Source organism: Delphinapterus leucas, chromosome 6 (assembly GCF_059928025.1).
Source record: "Delphinapterus leucas isolate spDelLeu-1000000601 "Yukka" chromosome 6, BTC_Dleu_Yukka2, whole genome shotgun sequence".
NCBI classification, from domain to species: domain Eukaryota; kingdom Metazoa; phylum Chordata; class Mammalia; order Artiodactyla; family Monodontidae; genus Delphinapterus; species Delphinapterus leucas.
Window position 1 is genome coordinate 21,444,156 of NC_143134.1, and position 20,541 is coordinate 21,464,696.

At 36.0% G+C, this 20,541-nt stretch overlaps 1 protein-coding gene across 1 annotated transcript in view; it reads right to left on the minus strand.

The window, feature by feature from the left end:
- ADAM7 (ADAM metallopeptidase domain 7) overlaps window positions 1-19,720 on the minus strand; it is a 126,680-nt gene extending 106,960 nt beyond the window's left edge. The window contains 7 exon segments of the mRNA XM_089912590.1: window positions 11-180; window positions 2,811-2,879; window positions 6,233-6,286; window positions 7,572-7,764; window positions 8,802-8,878; window positions 10,200-10,278; window positions 19,641-19,720. Coding sequence (XP_089768716.1) covers window positions 11-180; window positions 2,811-2,879; window positions 6,233-6,286; window positions 7,572-7,764; window positions 8,802-8,878; window positions 10,200-10,278; window positions 19,641-19,720 — 722 coding nt within the window.
- Between the last annotated feature and the right edge of the window lie 821 nt (window positions 19,721-20,541).

The following is a 20,541-nucleotide window of genomic DNA, read 5'->3' on the forward strand; positions in this document are numbered from 1 at the left end:
AGCGACATACCTGAGTAACATAACATGATCAAAATTCTTCCTCTTTTAAAGGATTATTTCTTGCCAAGCTGAAAAACGTAATAAGGTAGTTTCTATTTTAGAATCGATACCTATTTTGTCTCCATTTGTCCATATTTCAAGGCCAACTAATGTCACTTGAATGTCCAAGGTTTTATAAATCTGTTCAAAGGAGAAATAATTTTTCACAATGTCAAGTTGCAGAAGGATCCTTTATCATGACTATATTCCTTTACATTAAAAAAAGTAATTTTAATGTGTGAAGTACATAAGCAAAACTTTAGACCTCATTTTACAAACAGTTGTATTGAAACAGAATGTAGAGTTGAATCATCCAGAATACTGGGTGAATTGCCATGACCAACAAAGAAACTTGACCAAAAACACCTGATTCTCCTTGAAATATTATAATCCTTACATACACTGGGCTCAGGATATGTCTAAAATAAATAATTTACTAAAGCTCTGAGATTATACCTGACCTGAAAATATGAATTTATGAACAGTGGCACATAATGGAATGAATGTTCTTTATTCATCTCTCTACTTAGGTCATGAGTTTGTTCTGTAGCAGATTAGAAAGTTGATACTGTTTTCAAAAACCCATAGGTTAGCTTTCATGTTTGTTCCCCATGTTTGATTTTTGGAACTACTTTGTTGTGTCAGAAATCTTATTGGGAATTGCTCAAAGCCTCAAAACAGACAGAAATAGTTGTAGCCCAAGGATTCTCACCCCTATTCCCATCTGCTTTTGTAAACACCTAGTTGATAGGTACTTTGATGCCAGGACAAAAGAGTTTAAGAGTTTAAGTCATTTCATAACCGTGAGAACTATGGTTCTCATAAACTCTTATAAAGTTAGACCTTTAGTTAAATCATGATCTCAAACCTAACTAGATGTCCGTTCCTTTTGGCTCTGATCGTATTGTGGAATAAACCTTATGAATTAGGTCCCACCAAGCAAGATAATTTTTTTAACCTTTGAATTCTCTACATTCATGGGTAGGCTTTAGGTCCATAAAACTGGATTCAAGTGCAAATGGGAACAATATTTGTTATTCTATGGATGTATTCTCTTCTAGTGAAAAAATATCCTATAAAATAAAGCCATATTTTATCTACAGAATGCTTGGATGGGTTTGGATATACATATTTGGAAGGTTGTTGAGAGAGTTGGTTTACTTTTCTTAACAGAGAAAGTACTTTGGAATTTCTGAGACAAAAGAGGTGAAGACATGAAAGTAAAGTGAGAAAGGATGCAGTGAAATAATGAGTGTGGAGGATAAAGGGCCAGTAAGAAGAGATATGACGGGAAGAGTCAAGGACTTTTAGACTGTGCTACTTTAAATTGTTTGTGGTATGAGCCCCCAGTCTGAACTGAAAATCTTTAGTAAAAGTTCAGCAATGTGCAACAATCTTGGAGATGGGACCCCAAGGAGAGAGATAGAGTCTTATATTTGGGTCAGTGTTAGAGGAGTAATAAAGACAGTTGCAAGATATAAGAAACAGGAGAAGCAGCACTTGAGATCACCCCCAGAGCAAAGCCAGTACTGGGTGTGGGAGCTCCCCACTATGCCCAGGAAAGGGATTAATTTATATCCAAGGCTAACGGTAGCTCGCAGCCCCTCCAATCCTGTTTGGGAAATTGAGAGTACCCTGAAGCAATTCCTCCGCCTCCTGCCCATGCTAGGGGGCTGAGACAGCCCTGCGCACTGTGGAGAGTGTTTTCCAGCCCCATCTGACCCGAAGGGCTGGTGAGAACACCTGAAAGATGTGCATCCCAGTGGTGCTCAAGCTGAGAGAAGGGCAGACAGAGCCAGTAGTCTGCAAGCAAAGCCAGTACTCCTATTCAGCTGGGAAACTTGGGGTCAGCTGGAGTTAAGGCAACAAAGAGCTTTACCAGTTTCAGGGCTGCTTCTCCTGCTGTGCGCAAGCAGGGAATTTAATTTGCAGCCCCACTCATTGCTGAATATAGACTTCAGCCTGTCTGACCAGGGACCCTCTCTGTGAGACGCTACATAGCCCATTCAACTGCAGAACTTGAACAGAGTTCAGCCCGTGGCTTCCCCCATCTGTGGAGCAAAACTGGTGGCCTCATCTAACCTGGGAATTCAGTGCACTCAGGTCTGATTCAGGCCCCAAACATCCTAGTGAAAAACTAGAAAAAGATCAAATGTCCTTCAACTGGTGAATGCAAAAACCACTGATCTAAAGGAGCAATTTCTTACAACGTCTTTCTTTGGGACCTCTTTATCCTGGTAATGGAGCTGGTTGGAAGGAGTCAGCTTTAAAAAGATGTGTATAATTCACAGTCTTGCTTCTTTGACAGGATAGTAGTTCATTTCATGTTAGACGAATTAATCATTTTAGTGAATTTTACAGAAATATTTCCCCTGATTTCTCTGTCTAAACATGGGCAATAAATTATAGCTTGAAAGACTTTTTGCTATGCAAAGGTCATGGAAGAGTGATTTAAAATAGTGGATTTGATTTACTCATGATGGGTATTCAAATCTTTGTACATTGCTTTATAAATTTTGTGATAGTGACCAATATTTCAAACTTACGTAAATATTAAGTCTCATTTACTTAGAAAACAAAAAACTTAGAGCTATGATGCATTTGTTGCTGTGATTTTTTTTTTCAATGGAATTTTGCTAGACTACTTGGTGAACTATTATGTTTTGGGCTGTCTTAATATTAGTATTACTACAAAAATCCAGCAGAGATCTATCCTAAAAGTTTCTTTCCATTTGTGTTTTTGGCTTGATTCAGACTGTATCAGATCTTACCATGTTGACAAAATTGACCATTCCCCAAACTCGATTCCTCAGTTTGTTAGGGTGATTATTCTTGCGATACTGGAAATATAGACATCAAATCAATACTCATTAATCATAGGAGTTGAATAAAAATTCAACATCATGAGATATTTCGAAGAAAAAAATTCATTGGCTTTCCTTCCAGAGGGCTAAAATATCTGGGCAACTTATGCAGAAGTACATGTTTTGTATAAAATAACTAGATATAGCAGTTTCAAAAGTCATGCTTCACCTTGGCACTACTTTAAGGTTTTCTTTATGACTCTGTTCCCTCTTCACATTAAATATATTACATTACGTTGATTTATTAAACCAACTGATAAGTGTGCTTTAGAGTCCATATTCATAACAAAACTTATTAAAGCTCCACAGCAACCATTACATTGCAAAAAACAACTTTGTCAGCACTCCTGTATCCATGGTGGCTGCAAACTAAGGAGCATATAATCAAGGACCTGGAGCCAGGGATAGGATGGAGAGGGGCAAGAAATTGTGGTTTCCCCTCCTTTCTCTCCAGGAAAAGGCTAAGAAGACAAAGCAGTTTCCTGCTCCAGCTAATTTTCTATGTTGTTCTCTTCTTACAAATGGATTCCCTATTTGTACTTGTTCTCAACATTATCAGTTTAGACCTAATAAAATACACTTAATAATAACATAAGGTATCCCGTAGAGATAAATGCAAATGGTCAAGCTTCTTTTATAATAATAATTTAAAAAAAGCCTTTTCTGAATGCTGCAATTATCCTATAGTTAACATTCCATTGCTCGCCTGTTATCTTATATATCTGAATACCCCCAAAGATATTACATTAAAATCTCTTTAATTTTCATTTCCTACCCACTCCTCAACTTACTACTCATTGATTTAAATGCCACTATTCTACTGAAACTATTCCTGATAGGCCCATAAATGTCCTCTTAATTATCAAACCCATTGCATTACTAGAATAAATCTTCATTGTTATGCACACTTTTTCTTTTGATATGTGCTGGATTGGGTTTGCAAATATTTTTAGGGTATTGGCAGTCGTATTTGTAAGTGAAATTGGCTTATAATTTTACTTTCTTGTCTGGATTTGTTATCAGTGTCATCATAGGTTGTTATGGTAATGACTCTTAAGGAATCACTCTTCCGGGTATCTGCACCGATGTGTGGTTCCCTCAACCATTGATTCTAGACTTGGCCATATGACTTTAGTTAATAAGACATTTATAAGTGTCCTATAAGCGGAAGCTTGAAAAGCTCTTGTACATTGAAGCCTGGTCTCTCATGATGTTTTGATGCCCAGCTATAATACCAGAAGAATGGGCTTGCCTACTGGGGACACATGGGCCAAACCCAACACTATGTACCAGACAAGTGGCTAAGGCCAGGTTACACCATCCAGCCAGCCCAGTGGAACCACCAGATTACTGCAACTGTATAAATGACCCACACTAAGTTTTGGGTAGTTTGTTACACAGCAGTAGATAACTAATATGAACGTTATAATAACTATGAAATGTGTGAAGAATGTTTCCTATTCTTGAAAACAGTGTATAAAAGATGGGGTTTTCTGTTACAGTAAATTTTGGTAAAAATTTGTCTTTAAACTCATCTGAGCCTAGTTATTTGTCAGTAGATTGTGGACTACTTGTTTAACTTTAAAACTATGTTATGTTCTTTTTGGAGTTTCCTATTTCTTCTCAAGTCAGCTTCTTAACATTGTACTACATTCTTCTTCTCATAAATTTATTGGCACAAGGTTGTACATATATTTTTTAATGATATATCTATAACCTTTCCTATATTTATAGTTATGTTTTTCTTTCATTCCTAATTTTATTTGTACTTCTATTTTTGTCTTAATAAGTATTGTCAGAAGTTCCTCTATTTCATTTATCTTTCCAAGGAACTAGCATTTGACTTTGTTTCTTTTTGTCTTGTGCTTTTTATCAATTTTACTCATTCTTAAAATTATTTTTCCTTCTCTTTTTTGGTTTTATTCTGTGTTTATGTTCTAACTTTTCCAGTTAGACTCTTAATTCATTAAATTTCTTTCTTTTTTAATATAAATGTTTGTCTACAAATGTCCTTCTAATTACTGTTATGCCACCTGCATCTAGAAAGATTTATCTCAACTAATGTTTTCTTTTTGCTATTATAAATATTTCATACTTTCAGATTTGACTTGTTTAGTCAATTAATATTTGGCAATGTATTTTTCTTTTAGTTTCCAAATCAATTTTCGTTTTGTAGTCTAGTTTAACAATTTTTTTGTTATACCTTCCAATTTGGTTGTGGTTAAAAAAAAGCGGTGATCTTCTCCATATATATCTTTCCTATCTGTTTTACTTCCTTTGTGGCAAAATGTCAGTTTAATTCTTGAAAATGTTTTGTTTGAACTTGAAATGAATACATATTGTCTTTTTTCTGGTTGCAGTATACATCCACCAATTGATTAGATCAAACCTATATTTATGTGGTTCAAATCTTTTCTATTTTTGTTGAATGTTTTCCCCGCTTAGCCTAAAATTTTCTAATAGAGATGTAAAAAACAACCCTTCTTACCCTGTAACCATGTTTTTTGTTGTTGTTGTTATATATCTTTTTATACTCTGCTGTAAGATGTATAATCTGAAATATCGTTGGATGATTTGCAGTTCTTGGAGAGCTCATTCTTCTTTTCATTATGTTGGTTGACTCTTCCTCGTGTGATTAGTTTTACCTTGGATATGATTATAGGGCATTTTTGACTTGGAGCCTAGCAGTTTACCGAATTTCTGATCAGTTTTTTTGTTGAAAGCTTGGCGTGGCATTTCTGTATCTAAAGAAAAGTATGTCATGCTCCACATCAGTGCAGGACACAGGCTTAGGATTTTGTTTTCCCATGCATAACATTTTCCCTGCCCATTGCTACAGGCAGACAAACAAAACGTTTCCTTTCTCTTTGCAGTTTCACTAGAGAGCTTTTCCAGTTCCCTTTCAGAGATGGGACAGCCCTTTGTGGCTCTGGGCCTTATGCAATATATTCTATATACTGTGTGTTGTGTCACCATGCCTTTGAATTTTAGTTACTGTTTTGATGGAGATTCTCTGCCTCATTTTTAGCACTTGGAGATTTTCTGTGTTTTTTTAGCTCAACTATAGATGGTGAACATATTTTCAATTTTTTGAATTTGTTCATCATTTCCATATGTTCATAATGTGGAGGGAGGTTCTATTTTGGCTTAGTCTGCTATACTGCCAAAGGACATTATCATCTCTTATATATGTCTGTTTGGGGAAGCTAAAAACAGAACATTGAACCTGGAATGGAATTCTGATTGAAATACTACTTTCTCTTTGTTAAAAATCACAACTATGGTTTTATAAGAATGAATGGGGAGCAAATGTTTCTCTGAAAACTTACCATGTTATCATCAGCAACAATGAACAGTTCAATATACTTTTCTCTTTCCATACTCTGGAAATTTATGGAAAATTGAATGAAGTATGGTTAATGTCTCTTATCTTAACATTTTAAGCTAAAATTTTCAAGGTGAGAAATGTTAGTATTATTGGAAGTTGACATGCAGGAGTATATCTAATAATTCTAGAAATGTAGGTAAATAAAACCCACTATATTATTAGAACGTGTGGTTCTATGCATCAGATTCTAGTAAACCTGAAACAACATTCCATATTTTATTATCCTTTTTATTTTTGTTTAGTCTTTCAGGTAAAATAAGGATTATAAACAAAGAATCATGAATCCAGTTTTTAACATTTAGGGTTTTTTTTAATTTACAAAGTAAATGCTTACTAAGTAAGCTCATGTAAAAGGACCATTTACAGTTGAGAGCAAGACATATAACTGGCCAACAGGAGTGATTGTATTCCTTCTACTCCTCTTCTATCTCCCAATCTCCCTTTATGGGAGCGTCAATTCCAAGGAAACATATGAAAGTTGTTAATTATAGATCTTTTATTTTATAAAACACAATACCAAGAAATTCTAAGTTTTCAGCTTTCAGTGTCATGCATTGAGGTACATGCATATACTCTTGAATATAAACCAGAGGCATATTGTTCAAATATTTGACTGTCATTCTTTTCTGAACTAAGTAATCTTTTATTTATTGATTTATTCAATCAAAAAACCCCATCTATTAGGCATCTAGTAAGTTTCAGATACAGTCTACACCATGGATATGTGAAGAAAATAAACACTCACACATCTTAAAGGCTAACATGTAGAGGAGATTTAAGTTGATATGAACAAGTATAGAAAGCCTAAAATATGGAGGACTATCATTGTGCCTTCATTCTACTAGAAATTCCACCTTAACAATTAGAATATTCGGCGTGATGAAAGGGGGATAACCTGGCTTATCATCAACAACTCCTCCCAAAAAAGTGACAGGAAAGACAAGGAAAGAAAAGACAATATCTAAGAGAGATTTCAAGATGTAAATTTCATTCTTTCCAACCACTTATAGCCCTAATACTATAAATCTATATGTAGGATTGTAGATATGACCCTTCTTAGAAACTGATGAGACAAACTGGGATTTGCTGTAGGGAATGAACACTTTCTGTATAGATAACAAAAACAAAAGTTTGACATTTCAGATTTCAAACAATGAAGATTCAGATTCAGGCAGCCTATACACTTCATTAATTGGGCTCATAATCTCTCTCTTGAGATCAGTAAGAAAGTAAGAGGCATTTGACTTGGGATAAAGATAATTTAAAAATAAGGCACTCACTTCCATTTTGGAGTCTTCCATGGATTTACTATTGTCATTTGGAACAGCTGTCCTGGTAAAATTGAGCTCTGTACAAGAATAATTGGCAGGTTGCTGCATCTGGGGTTTATATTTGAACACCAAATGTTCTCCTTCATCTGAATATTTCACTGGTTCAATGAGGTACCTTTGGCCACTCACCCTGAAGAACCCCCTGTGGAAATTGGGAATACAATTGTCTCTTTAAGATCTCTTTCATTTTACTGCTACATTACTTACACAATATTTCTCTGTTCCACTTTATGGAGTTTGCCTTTTCAAGAAAGGGAAACTGCAGAGTCAAGGCCTCATGTAAGCATGTAGCCAGGTATTCTGAGAGACAAAGAGGTGAGATGGCATGTAACCTTTGACTCAATAACTTTTCTAAGAGTCAACTCATCTGGATTTTCAGAAGTTTAACAGCCCAACCTCTCCTTTGAAGCATAGGTAGAGTAACAATTCCCACCTGGGGTTGAGGACCTCTGGCAAGTGTGAGTTCTTGCAAAAATTTTGTGAATTTTCATGTCCATCATTCATTAATTACAAAGTAAATATATGAAGGTACAGACACTATTATGTGGTAATTGTGTCATTAAAGGGTTTCTCATTCTTTAAAATTCTGGGACCTACTCAAGTAAAATCCTCAAAAATGAAGACACAGGTTTCTTGCTCTTTACTCTTTGCCTCCCCACATCTTCTTCCTTTGTCCTTGAGCCCAAGATCTAGAGACAACAATATAGGCTTTACTTCCAACATTTTTTACTTTCCAGAGTCTGGAAACACTGCCTAATTTAGTAAAAAGCTGTGAAGCGTTGTGGTGTGATGCAGTGGGAATTCACAGGCCTACAAATTAGGAGGCCTGGTTTTTGGACAGAGTTCAACCACCAGCAAAATGAATGCTCAGGAGCAAGTCTCTGATGTCAGTATCCTGATCTGTAACATGAGAGGACAGGGTGGATGAGTTCCAGTCACATTCCAACTCTGAATCCCTTGATCATATACTGAAAAACTTGTCTTGCTTAGGGCTGTGTTTTACATCTTTTTGTCCAAAATGAACATAAACAATGGGCTGGAGTGGATCCTCATGCTGAAAATATACAGTAGCTTTTTTCCATTAATTTTTCTATTTAAAGGTCTTAAAAAGAAAAGAGAAGTGAATGTCTTTGAAAATTCATAGGGAAACTCATAAAGGTTGAAGGATACGGTGCATACCTCAGACCATTACATGTGCTGATACTGGCAGCAGAATCAAATTCATGTATGATGGATCCTTGGTAAAAACAGTGATCCTAAAATAGATGAAGAGGCTACTGATACAAGTACATGTATTGACATTATATAAATATTAATATCTACATATTTCATGTTCACAATACATCATTATTTCATTTTCACAAACTACACTTATGTTCATTTATGCATATTCATTCATGCATTCATTCATTGCATTCTTTCATTGGAAAATTTCGAAGCTACTTTAGAAGCCTTTTATTTTAATTGCATGATTACTTTGTGTGAAGCAGTGTATGAATTCTTCTCTCACAAATTTAAGAGTCTATTAGTTGATGCTAACCTCAGAAATGTGACCCTTTTCCTTTGAAATATTACTTTTTTAATCCATCTTAAAATCCTATCAAACTACCCCTCCTGTGCTATTATTATAAATTTCCCCCAGTTGCCTATGAAATTAAGTCAAAATTCTTGGTGATCGCAGAAATTAGGTCTCACTCTCCAACCAGGTCCTCTCGTGGCTTTGTCTCCTGCCTCTCTGCTTCGATCAAGTTGGTATCTTTATTACTCCCTACTGGGTGTTCATCCATGGTGATTCCGCCAAATAATGTGTGACACTTTCCATGGTCCCGGACCTCAGACTCTCACAGACGAGCAACCACTCACTGTATAAAAGAATGTTACCCAGTTTTCTTACTGTTCTATTTTACAAAGATTGCATTATGACTGAGATTTCATAGTTGATAGCTGCCTTAAACAGAGGCAATATGGTTTAAAAGTATACATTTAATAGAAGAGAATAAAGTCATCCTTGGCTAGAAGGCTGCAGTGGGCATGTTCTGTAAAGGGGAATAAATATAAAAATAGAACTCATATCCACTGGAATAATATTCATGATTAATGAACAAAGATTCATTTGGAGAATGAAGGAGAGGACTCAGTGTTGGTGCATCAGAAGGACAGGGCAAGAGGATTTGACTCCCATAAGGGTCAGTTAGATGGAGGTTTTAAACTTGTTTCATGTCTTGAAGTTTTATCCTTTAGCTTAATTACTATTCCATCATGGTACCTTATACTTCTCTGGTGTCCTGCTTTACCCTTCCTCCAGACTTAACCCTATTTTGGGTACATAGAAGTCAGTGTGGTAAAGGAAAATACATTAGCAGTCATTGATTTGCTTGTTAGGCAGTGATCAATCTCCTTTAGAGGTCAGAGTGTCATAGTTTCTGTTCTAGAATCATTCAGTGATGGTAGTCAATGCAGGAGTAATTTCTGATGTAACACTTTCTGAAGCTGCTTGTAAAGCTAGGATGGGGTTTAAAAATCATACGAGGGAACAATAGTTTCAGAGAAGAGACATAGGAAGGTCCCATAAGATACCGTGATCTGAGGATGCTTGGTGATCAGCTCTCCTTTTGTGGAGTAGTATGTCTCACTGTAATCTGAGGCTAGGAACTGCCTGGAAAAGAGAGCAGAGAGGTAGTGAGATTCACTTATTCTAAAAAGTTAGCAGATAAAACCTATTATGTGAGAGTGAAGGCCCTAGGCTGCTTTCACTTCTCAGCAAGATCCTCTTATGCTAAAAGCAAATAAGCAAAATCAATCCCAGTCACATGAAAAGCCTTTCTACCTAGATTTCATGGTTTGGTAAAGATGGTAAAATATTCTGGCAGTTTTAACAAGGCATCGTTTTGAGAAGAACCTAGAGAAAATATTATCTAAGTAAAAATCTTCTTGCCTTAAGCGCCAAAATTGATGCAAAAAATTGTGATGTATATGTATCATATATATAAATATATATACTATATATATTTTATCTAAATATACAGCTGTTGGGTTAATATGTATTAAGATATATGTATCATATGTACATAGATATGGATTTAATATGATTGCAAAGTTTTTGCATTTTACGTGAAATTATACAATATTAACTGTAAATATTGTAACCTCTAAAACAAAAGCTTTAAACTAAAGCAGAGAGATATTGCTATAAAAACAGTCGATAAACAAAAAGCCAGTAGATAAGAGTAAAAAAGAAATCAAATAATTCAAAGATCCAAAGAAGGGCAGGAAGAGAAAACCAGAGGACAAACAGAAATTCAATATTAAATACAACCATATCATTCATGACATTAAATGTTAATGAATTAAACTTTCCAATTAGAAATCAGATTGTCAGAATCCACTAAAAAGGCAGAACCCAACTACTTGCCATCTTACAAGAGACACATTTTAAATGTTAAGGCACAGGTACGTTGGCATGAAAAATAGTATATTATGGAAACAGTAAATATGTGAATGTGGAGCTAAGCTGTATTGATATCAGGTAGAGTACAGTTCCCAAAAAGACGGGCAGTCCATAATGGCATAATGATAAAAGAGTAAATTCACCATAAAGAAAAAATAATAGTACATGTGTATAACCTAATAGCTAAGCTTCCAAAACATGAAGAAAATATTTTAAAAATTGAAAAGATAAACAATTCCAAATCATAATTGAATGTTTTGACATTCCTCCCTCAGCAGTTGACAGAACAGATAAACAAGTAATATAAGTAAAAATAGAAGATCTAAATAATCCTATCAACCACTTTGTCCTAATTGTTGTTTATAGAGCACTTCACCCAGTAACTGCAAAATACATATTCTTTTCAAGGTATGTTTAACAAATTAGAACATAGGTTTGGCCATAAAACAAATTGCAATACATGTTTTTAAAAATGATATCATACAAAGCTTGAGAAAGGGTATGTAAAAACTACCAAATATTGGAAATTAAATAACCCACTCTTAAATAATCCATGAATCAAAGAAGAAATCTTAAAAGAAATTAAACAATATTTTGAAAGGAATGATAATAAAAATAAAAGACGTCAAGGTGTTTGAAATGCATCTAAATTAATGCTTGAAGGAAATATCATGGTTTTAAATATTTTAAATACTATGACAAAAAGATCAAATGTTTGCATAAAAAAGTAAACACTAAATAAGTGGAATAAATTAAATAATAAAGATAATAGATGGATTCAGTGAAATAAACAGACAATAACAATAATAAACAAATTCAAAGGGTGGTTATTTGAAAAGATCAACAAATTGATAAACCTCTTTAGATTTGTCAAGAAGAAAAAAGAGGGAGAACTCAGATTACCAATATTAGAAATTATAAAAAGGTTATCATTAAAGGTACCACAGATATTAAAAGAATAATCAGAGAATATTATGAAACACTTTATACCAAAAATTTGACAACATACATGAAATATACATTTTCCTTGTAAATTACAATTTAAAACTGACATAAAATGAAATAGAAAATCTGAATAACCCTCTCAATAAAATTGAATTTGTAATCATAAAACCTCCTCCCCACACATACACACAAAAAATCTCTCAAGGCACAGGTAGTTTCATTCGTGAATTCTATTCAACAATCTAAAAATAACATTCTTCAGAAAATATAGGAAGAGAGAACACTTCCCAATTCATTTTTGAGAACACTTCCCAATTCACCTCTTAATATTAAATATGTGACAAAGACATCACACACACAAAACTAAAAATGCAGAATAATATCTATCGTTAACATGGTGTCAAAATCCTTAAGAAAATCTTCGTGAACTGTATACAGCAAAGAGGGTTTTATCACAGGGATGCAAGTATGGTTTAACGTTCAAATATCAATCAGTGTAAATTACCATATGGACATTTCAATGGATACGGATGAAATGCTTTCAGTAAACTTCTCAGGAAGCTATCTTAATCTCATAAAGTACACAAATGACAAGTCTACTGGCAATATAATATTAATCATTCAATATTTATCACTTTTCCCTTAAGATAAGGGATACTGTAAGATTGCCAACTCTTCTATTTCTACTCAGATTGTACTGGAGTTCCTAGCCATTACGATAAAGCATAGAAATAAAAGGAATAATGACTAGAAAGAAAGATATACAACTGCCAATATTTGCTGATGAAAATCTCTAAGTAATCTATGAAACAATAGATAAATCTGTAGATTAAGACCTCACAACAGAAAAATGAAATAATAAAAAACAATTCTGCTTACAAGAGCACTGAAAGCATTAAATATGTAGAAATACATCTAAGCAAAGACATCTGAGAGCTGTACACTGTAAACTACAAAACATTGTTGATAGAAATTAAAGAAGATCTAAATTAATATAGAGATGCAACACGAAGACTCAATATTGTTGATATCAGTTCTTTCAAATTCATGTATAAATTCAGTAAAATCACAACCAAACTTCTAGCAGCCTCTTTAAAAAATAAAAATTAACAAGTGAGTTCTAAATTTTATAGAGAAATGCTAAGGTGATCTGCACCTTTGCCAAATCCAGTGGTCAATTCTCAATCTTCACTAACTTGACCTTTTACAACCTTTGACACTGTTGATGACTTTCACCTTTTGAAGAGTTTAGCTCATTTGTGGATCTCCTCCATGCTTATTCACTGCTTCTTCTTAGTCTCATTTGTTGCATCATCCTTCCCTCCCCAGTATCTAAATACCTCAGATCCCCAGGGCTCGATTCTTGGAATGTTATATACAGTCACTAACAAGGTGGTTCTCAACCAAACTAATGGCTTTTTCTTACTCTGGTACCACAAATCTAGCAGTGCCTTGCATATACACACTGTATTCAATATAAATTTGTTGAATGAAATAAACATAATTTGCAACATGATTATTATCTGGCTACATCCACGTGTGTTTCTAAAAATTTTGAACGTAATTGAAACAACTTTAATCCAAATGAGCATCTCTACCAGTAGAGTTTCTGATAATCTTTCAGGTCATTACAAGAGATAGTTGAAGACTGATGGGCGTACTCAGTATATCTGACCCATCACCAAACAAATACTCATCCACATATCAAATGGAACTTAGCAGCTTCATTCACAGTGACAGTTAAAGAGAGCATTTTAAATTGGGTGATAGGTTGGAACTATATTGAGCTTGCCTTTATTACAGTCTAAATTGTGGAAACTAGAATAAACAATGTTTAAAATACCAATTGTGAAATCCCAATTATTTATGGTGTCATGTTAAAGGATAAGGCTTAGAGGCATTTGTCTGATGCCTTTAGTTATGGCTGAGCTAACTTTCTAGCATGTCTGTAAGATTAGAGATGTGACATTATCCATGGCTAATCCAGGTGAAACAGCCAACAACTTTCAAAGAAGAAAAATTTTTGGAACTTACTCATGACCCATAATCAATAAGTGAAAAGCAGACATTAAGATAAAATTTCTTCATGGCTCTGTGTTCTTATTATACACTAGTGCTTTTTTTGAGGGGAAAAGAAACTTTATTTTTTCTCATAAAGCTCTATCAAGTGACTAGTGTGGAATAGTGCAATATTATAATATAACTAGTTTATAATTTATTCTCACTCTCAGGTCACAGCTTTCTGTGTTTAAATTAACATCATCACTAAAGTATATAAAGCTTTAGAAACAAACAATGACCCCTGAAGCAGATTTCTGTCAAAATAGCTCTGGGAAGTCTGCTTATCAGACAAAAGCAGATTTTAAAAATTAGACAAATATGAGAATGTTCTGTCCGCTCATATCTTAGCTGCAAATTAGTGAAGCAACCTCTCATAGGAGGTTCTCCAATCGAATGCCATCTTGGTTTCAGGGAGGGGTTTGGAGGTTGTACATTCTTGTGTCCAATCCTTATCATTATTAGGATCACCCTTTAACAAGTAGTGAAGCAGGAGTATGTGTCTTGGGGGCTTCCCAGCTTTGTGAAGCGCATGTCCACTTTCTCCCTTTGACCTCCCTCACAATCCAGGTACCCCTTCAGGCTTGCCGTCCTGAGCGTCCTTCTCTCTTTCTTTCCCTCAGTCCACCTCCCCCTCTCGTAGCCAGCAACTTAGAGAGCAATCCCTCACCCCTTCTTTTTTTTTCCTTTTTTTTTTTTTTTTTTGCGGTACGTGGGCCTCTCACTGTCGTGGCCTCTCCCGTTGCGGAGCACAGGCTCCGGACGCGCAGGCTCAGCGGGCATGGCTCACGGGCCCAGCTGCTCCGCGGCATGTGGGATCTTCCCGGACCAGGGCACGAACCCGTGTCCTCCGCATCGGCAGGCGGACTCTCAACCACTGCGCCACCAGGGAAGCCCCCCTTCTTAAGGACTTAACAGAGTGAATTCACAATAGTGGAGGCCCGGGAAGCATGACAGATGATAAAGAATATATTTTAAGTCAGAAACGGCGGCGCACTCTGCAGACTCAAAATGCTTACTCTTGTTTCTCTTTGCCAAGAGAAACATGAAGAAAAGGAGCAGTAAATTCAAGTGAATGAAGAGAATGAAGTGAATAAAAAAAAAATCTTATTCAAATTACAATAGAAATGGCAAAAACTTCACACAGAAATACTGGAATAAAGGTTAGCATTTTCTGTCTGACTTCAAAAGAAATATCATTATAAAGTACTCCAAAACCACATTAATTAAGGGGAACTTGCAATTCTTTTTGTAGAAGCTAGTTTCAGCCCATTAATTGTGTTTTAAGTGCATTGAAGAGAACACTAGATTCAAAATCAGGAACTCTATGTTCATCTGTGACTAATTCTGCTACCTCTGCCAAATCACTTATTTTCTGGGCCCCAGTGCCTTATTTATAAATTGGGAATATCAGATTATTTGATCTTTAAAATTTTTTTTTAACGTCAGGATGCTGTGTTTCCATGCTTTTACTGAATTTTTTTCTCCTTTTCCAAGACCTCTTCACTGTAAGTAGAAATTTTGACTTGATAGAATAATGACAAGTTTGGAGGTTTTTTTTATCATTACCCTACTTTCCACAAATTAGTATGCATAGTAAATGTCATGTTATAAATGCAACAAGAGCCATAAAAAAAAATTGACTCACTCTGCTACCCAAAAGGACAAGGTTATTCCTGGGGAATGGCAGACCCAGACTAAAAAGAGTGCATAGAAATTTCACCTCTTAATTCTGATAGTCACATTACTTAACTAGTGACATTGAACAAATTACTTAATATTCCTAGAGTTTTGGTTTCCTCGTGGCAAATTAAAGATAATAGTGCTTCCTACACAAGATCACTGTGTAGATTACTAAGATAATTAATGAATAGTGCATAATACATATACGACTCTCAATTTTGTTGAAGGGTTGACATTATTTCTCACTTTGAATTTAACTGTGTCATAAGAGCTTTAGGGAATACACTAACTTTGGTAAGGTCAAAATGTTTAAACAACATAGATTTAAAGCCAGGTGGTGACAGGGTATGAAATGAAATGCAATTAGATTTTCTCCAGTTGCATAAGTGATAGCATTCATGATCCTATCCATAAGTCCAATTCCTACAGAACTATGTCACACCTTCACTTCACTCCTCAACAAGCTGTAATTTTCATTTTTAAACAATTTATAGTAACTCTCTTGATCTCTCATGCCCTTCCAGCAACCTTGATATTTTCCTTTTATAGCAAAAACTTCTCAAGGAGTTGTCTATAATCGCTGTTCTCAGTTCTTCATTCTCTCTTTAAGCCACTCCAGTCAGGTACAAGAGACAATCTCTTTTGTACCCACTACTCTACTGAAATTACTCATCTAGGTCACCAATGATCTCCATATTTTAAATTTGTGGTTAATTTTCAGTCCCAATTTCATTTCTTGGTCATATTCGATTTGTCATTTGACCCTCTCTCTCTCTTTTTTTTTGATACACTATCCTTACTGGAAAGGAAGCCCTGCTTTTTCTCTCTCATTAGATGCTTTTTTTTTTTTACTTTGATTCACTCATTTCTCCACATATCCCAGACCTTTGAACGTTGGAGGGTCTCACTCTTTGAACTTATTCTCTTTTCTGTCTATACTTATTCCCTTGGAGATCTCAACAAATCACATGTCTTAAAAAACTATTGCGCTGCTGTTGATTGCCAAATTCATAGGTCCCAGAATTATTTCCTTGACTCCAGTTGTCCGTTTGGCATCTCCATTTTGATGTCTAGTGAGCATAACAAATTCAATATACACAGAAACAAAACTCCTGATTTTCATCCCCAAAACTGCACCTCCGCACATCCCGCTCATCTCAGGAAATGACAATGCTGTCAATCAAAATAGCTACTCAAGCCAAAGACCTTCATGTTGGCCTGGGCACCTCTCTTTCTCTCACATTCCATACACCATCTCTGAGGAAGCTCCAGAGGCTCTTCTTTCAGAATATACTCTGCATCTAATCTTTTCTCATCTCCTCCACTGCTACCACCCTGAGCAAATCCACAGTCTGTTACTACAGTAACCTCCTGACCAGTGGTTTCACCATTTCTATCCTTGCCTCTCCCTCGTAGTCTCTTTGCCAAAAGTAGTTAGTGATCATCTTAAAATGGAAGCAATGCCATGTCAATTCCTTTGTTTGGTACCCTCCAGTGGCTTGCCATCTAATGGTGAGTGGCAGCTAAATTCCTTGTGGAGATTTACAAGTCCCTACATGATCTGGAGCCCTGTTACTCTTGGACTTCATCACTGGCTCTTCTCAGCTCTCTTCAGCTACTCTGTCCTTCTCCCTGTACCCAGGATGGACACGCTAGCCCATTGTCGCTTCAAGGCAACATCCCTATGGCTCCCTCCCTCACCTCTTTTAGCTCTTTCCTCAGTACCTTTTCACCAAGACGTTCTCTGTTCACTCTATTTTAGATTGCACCTCTCTTTGAACAAATATCTAAGCACTCCGTACCCCCCTTTCCACTTGGTGAATGAAGGCTTCTTAGTACCTGGTCAGTGAAGACTTTTATTCATGTATTTATTTTTCATCCTCTGCCTGTTCTAAAATGTAATGTAGAGATTTTTTTCTGTTTGGTACTATACCCCCAATGCTTAGGCTTGTTCCTTGCATTTAACAGACTCTCAATAAACTTTTTGTGTAAATTAACCATTTATTTCAGGATATTGTCCATATAGCTTATATTTTCTTTTCAAGAAACTTAGTATTACCAATGAATGACTGAGATTCTGGCCTCTTCTGCCTTTCTGAAGAGGATTTCTTAGTAGCATGGATGGTCAAATGTAAGGAGACATAAGTTATCCTATCTAGCCACTGTTTGCACAATATTTTAAGATTATCAGCAAAACGGTGTAAGGACTTTACTTTTAGCCAAGTGACCGTTTGGTTGGTTGGCCCGTTCAGTTCTTGGTGCCCCTGCTCCTTTTATCAGCATGCCTGTGGGAGTTCTCCTACACAGTTGGCCCTCCTTTCATCTGCCTACAATTTCAGCTGAAACATCTTTATTCAAGGTTGATTAAACAGAACTCAGAGTATACTTGTCAGTCTTTTGTGGCTTCATCACGTGCTTCATTCCATGCCACCCTTTGCCTCCAATTTGACAAATATAATAAATTACTGTCTGGGGCAAGGGGCCATCATCCCCTGTCTACCTTCCCTGAACCCAGCACATCTAGTACCACACTCTTCATGATACTTCTATTACCCCTAGTACCCACCATAGCATGCGCTGCTCCTTCCTTCCCCTGACTCCTGATACCCTGCCTAGCTCTGCTCTACAGTCTGCATGTTGGTATGTGAGTACCTTTGAGGGAGTCTTTCTTCTCTGCTTGTTATGGTAGACTAGATATAGTGGAGTCCGCAGTGTTGAGTAAGTTTCTTTGTTTATTTCTTAATAAAGTGATATATCTGAAGTTACCCTCTGCCTATCACTGCTCTCAGATATTCGCAGTCATAGAAATTATTAGTATAATTTTCACTTTATCTTCTGAAATATGTGCAAGCCCTTTGAAGACAGAGACCACGGCGAGCATTCACATGTCACCTGTGGAGTCTAACAGTACCAGACCTCGCACGTTGTTGGTACTCAATAAATAGTAATGTAAGAACTTGATTATAATTTATCATAACATTATTGCTACACTCATTTTATAGAACAGATGATAACTATTATGGATTCACTGGGACTGAACAAAAATTTCACAATAATTCTCATTTTCCTGAAAATGGGAGCTTCTTTGGGTCTCTGTGTAGCTAACCTAAGCCTGCTTAAAAGCCCCCTAATCACTGTGACTAAGGGCTGTTTATGGACCATCAGGTAGTAGGAGTCAGGGTCATAGTAATATTTCGAATAACTTGGATATCGATCGTGCCTTTCTTCTGAAAATGGGGAAGAATGTGATACCATCTCTACAGTCTGCCCATTCAAACTCTGTAGACTGCTTTCACCCACAGTAATACCTTCCAGCACAGCTTGATCTCGATGTTACTGTACCAGCAGCACTTCATTAATTGTGGAGCAGAGGCTGGGAATGGCCCTCAGACCTGTGCCAGAAGCTCCCCATGGGGCCAAAGTTGTCGCCTCACAAAGAGAACATTAAGGGAGGGAGGGGTATTGGCACCTGGATATTCCTTAACTCAGAATGCACAGCCTTGATTCAGCCTTGAAATTAAAAGCTTGGTGAAATAAAACTTACACCCTGAGCATTCACTCTGTCAGTCACTTGCTCATTCAGTGTTAACAGTATGTGGTAGTTAAATAATAATTTAGCCAGTTTACAGATGAAAAAACTGAGTCTCAAAAAGGAAATTCACCCATTCAAGGGTAATCAGCAAATGGTGGAGCTTTGTGTATGCCCAAGTCCCTTAGACAGTGTGTGAGGTTCCCATTATCCTGCTCTCTCACTTCTGAGCATAACAGAGAAGTCCTAGAGTAGTGATAATCTCAAAAAAAAAAAATACTTTTAGTCTTTCAAAGTAACCAGCCCCTGCATAAGGTTTGAAATTCCCTTCCAGTTTCAAACTCTAGCCACGTGCCATGCAAATACGGAGTATTTTGAGCCTTTGCTTTCCACGGTGCTTTGTTGGTGATGGTCCTGCTGCCTGCTAGTGGCCATGGTTAGAAGCAGAAATAGAAAGAGAAAGTTGAGATTGAGAGTTTTAATTTTTTTCACTGGTTTCTTCTTTTAAGAACCATACTTATTTTTCCCTAATTCTTAAGGAGACTTCACCCAAGAAAATTATTTACTCTCATTCTCTTCCTATGAAGTGAGGAAGTGTGCTTTTGTTTTGTTTTTGTGTTATGTTTTTCTCTTTTGTTTGTTGTTACGGCTTGAGCCCCTCTAATCTTTGCTTCTGCCATTCCTTTGTTGAACTTTCTCAGTTGCTTCAACTGAGTAATACATCCTTGTAGAAACTGTAATAGTCTTTTAAGCAGGACAAAAAAAAAATTAGTTGGATATTAATGGAATGATGAGATTTGCTCAAAGGTATGGACTCTCTAGGAGAGTATTGCTATGAAGTTAAATGAAATTGTTTAAAAACAATGTAGATGAAGTCAACTCATATCTAAAATTCTGACAGATCCTTTGATTTGGGTGATCAATGGAGATGTTAACAATGGAACATGTTAAATGGGATTGGAGAGGTGGATTGTGCCATGAAAGAAGGCTTCCCAGGTAGGTTGAAGATGGAATATGAAGAAGTCAGTTTGCCAGAGTAACAGGATGATACTTTATCCTGAAGACAATAGCTGTTAGAATTTTAAACACAGAAAAAATATTGTCAGACCTGTTTCTCATATGATAAGGACATCTGGCATGATGGATTGGAGTGGAGAAAGGAGAAAATGGTGTTGATTGTACCAGATCTTCTGAACAGGAAGGAAAATTTTATCAGTTTTATCTTAATTTAGTTTTCACTCACATTGGTAAATTTC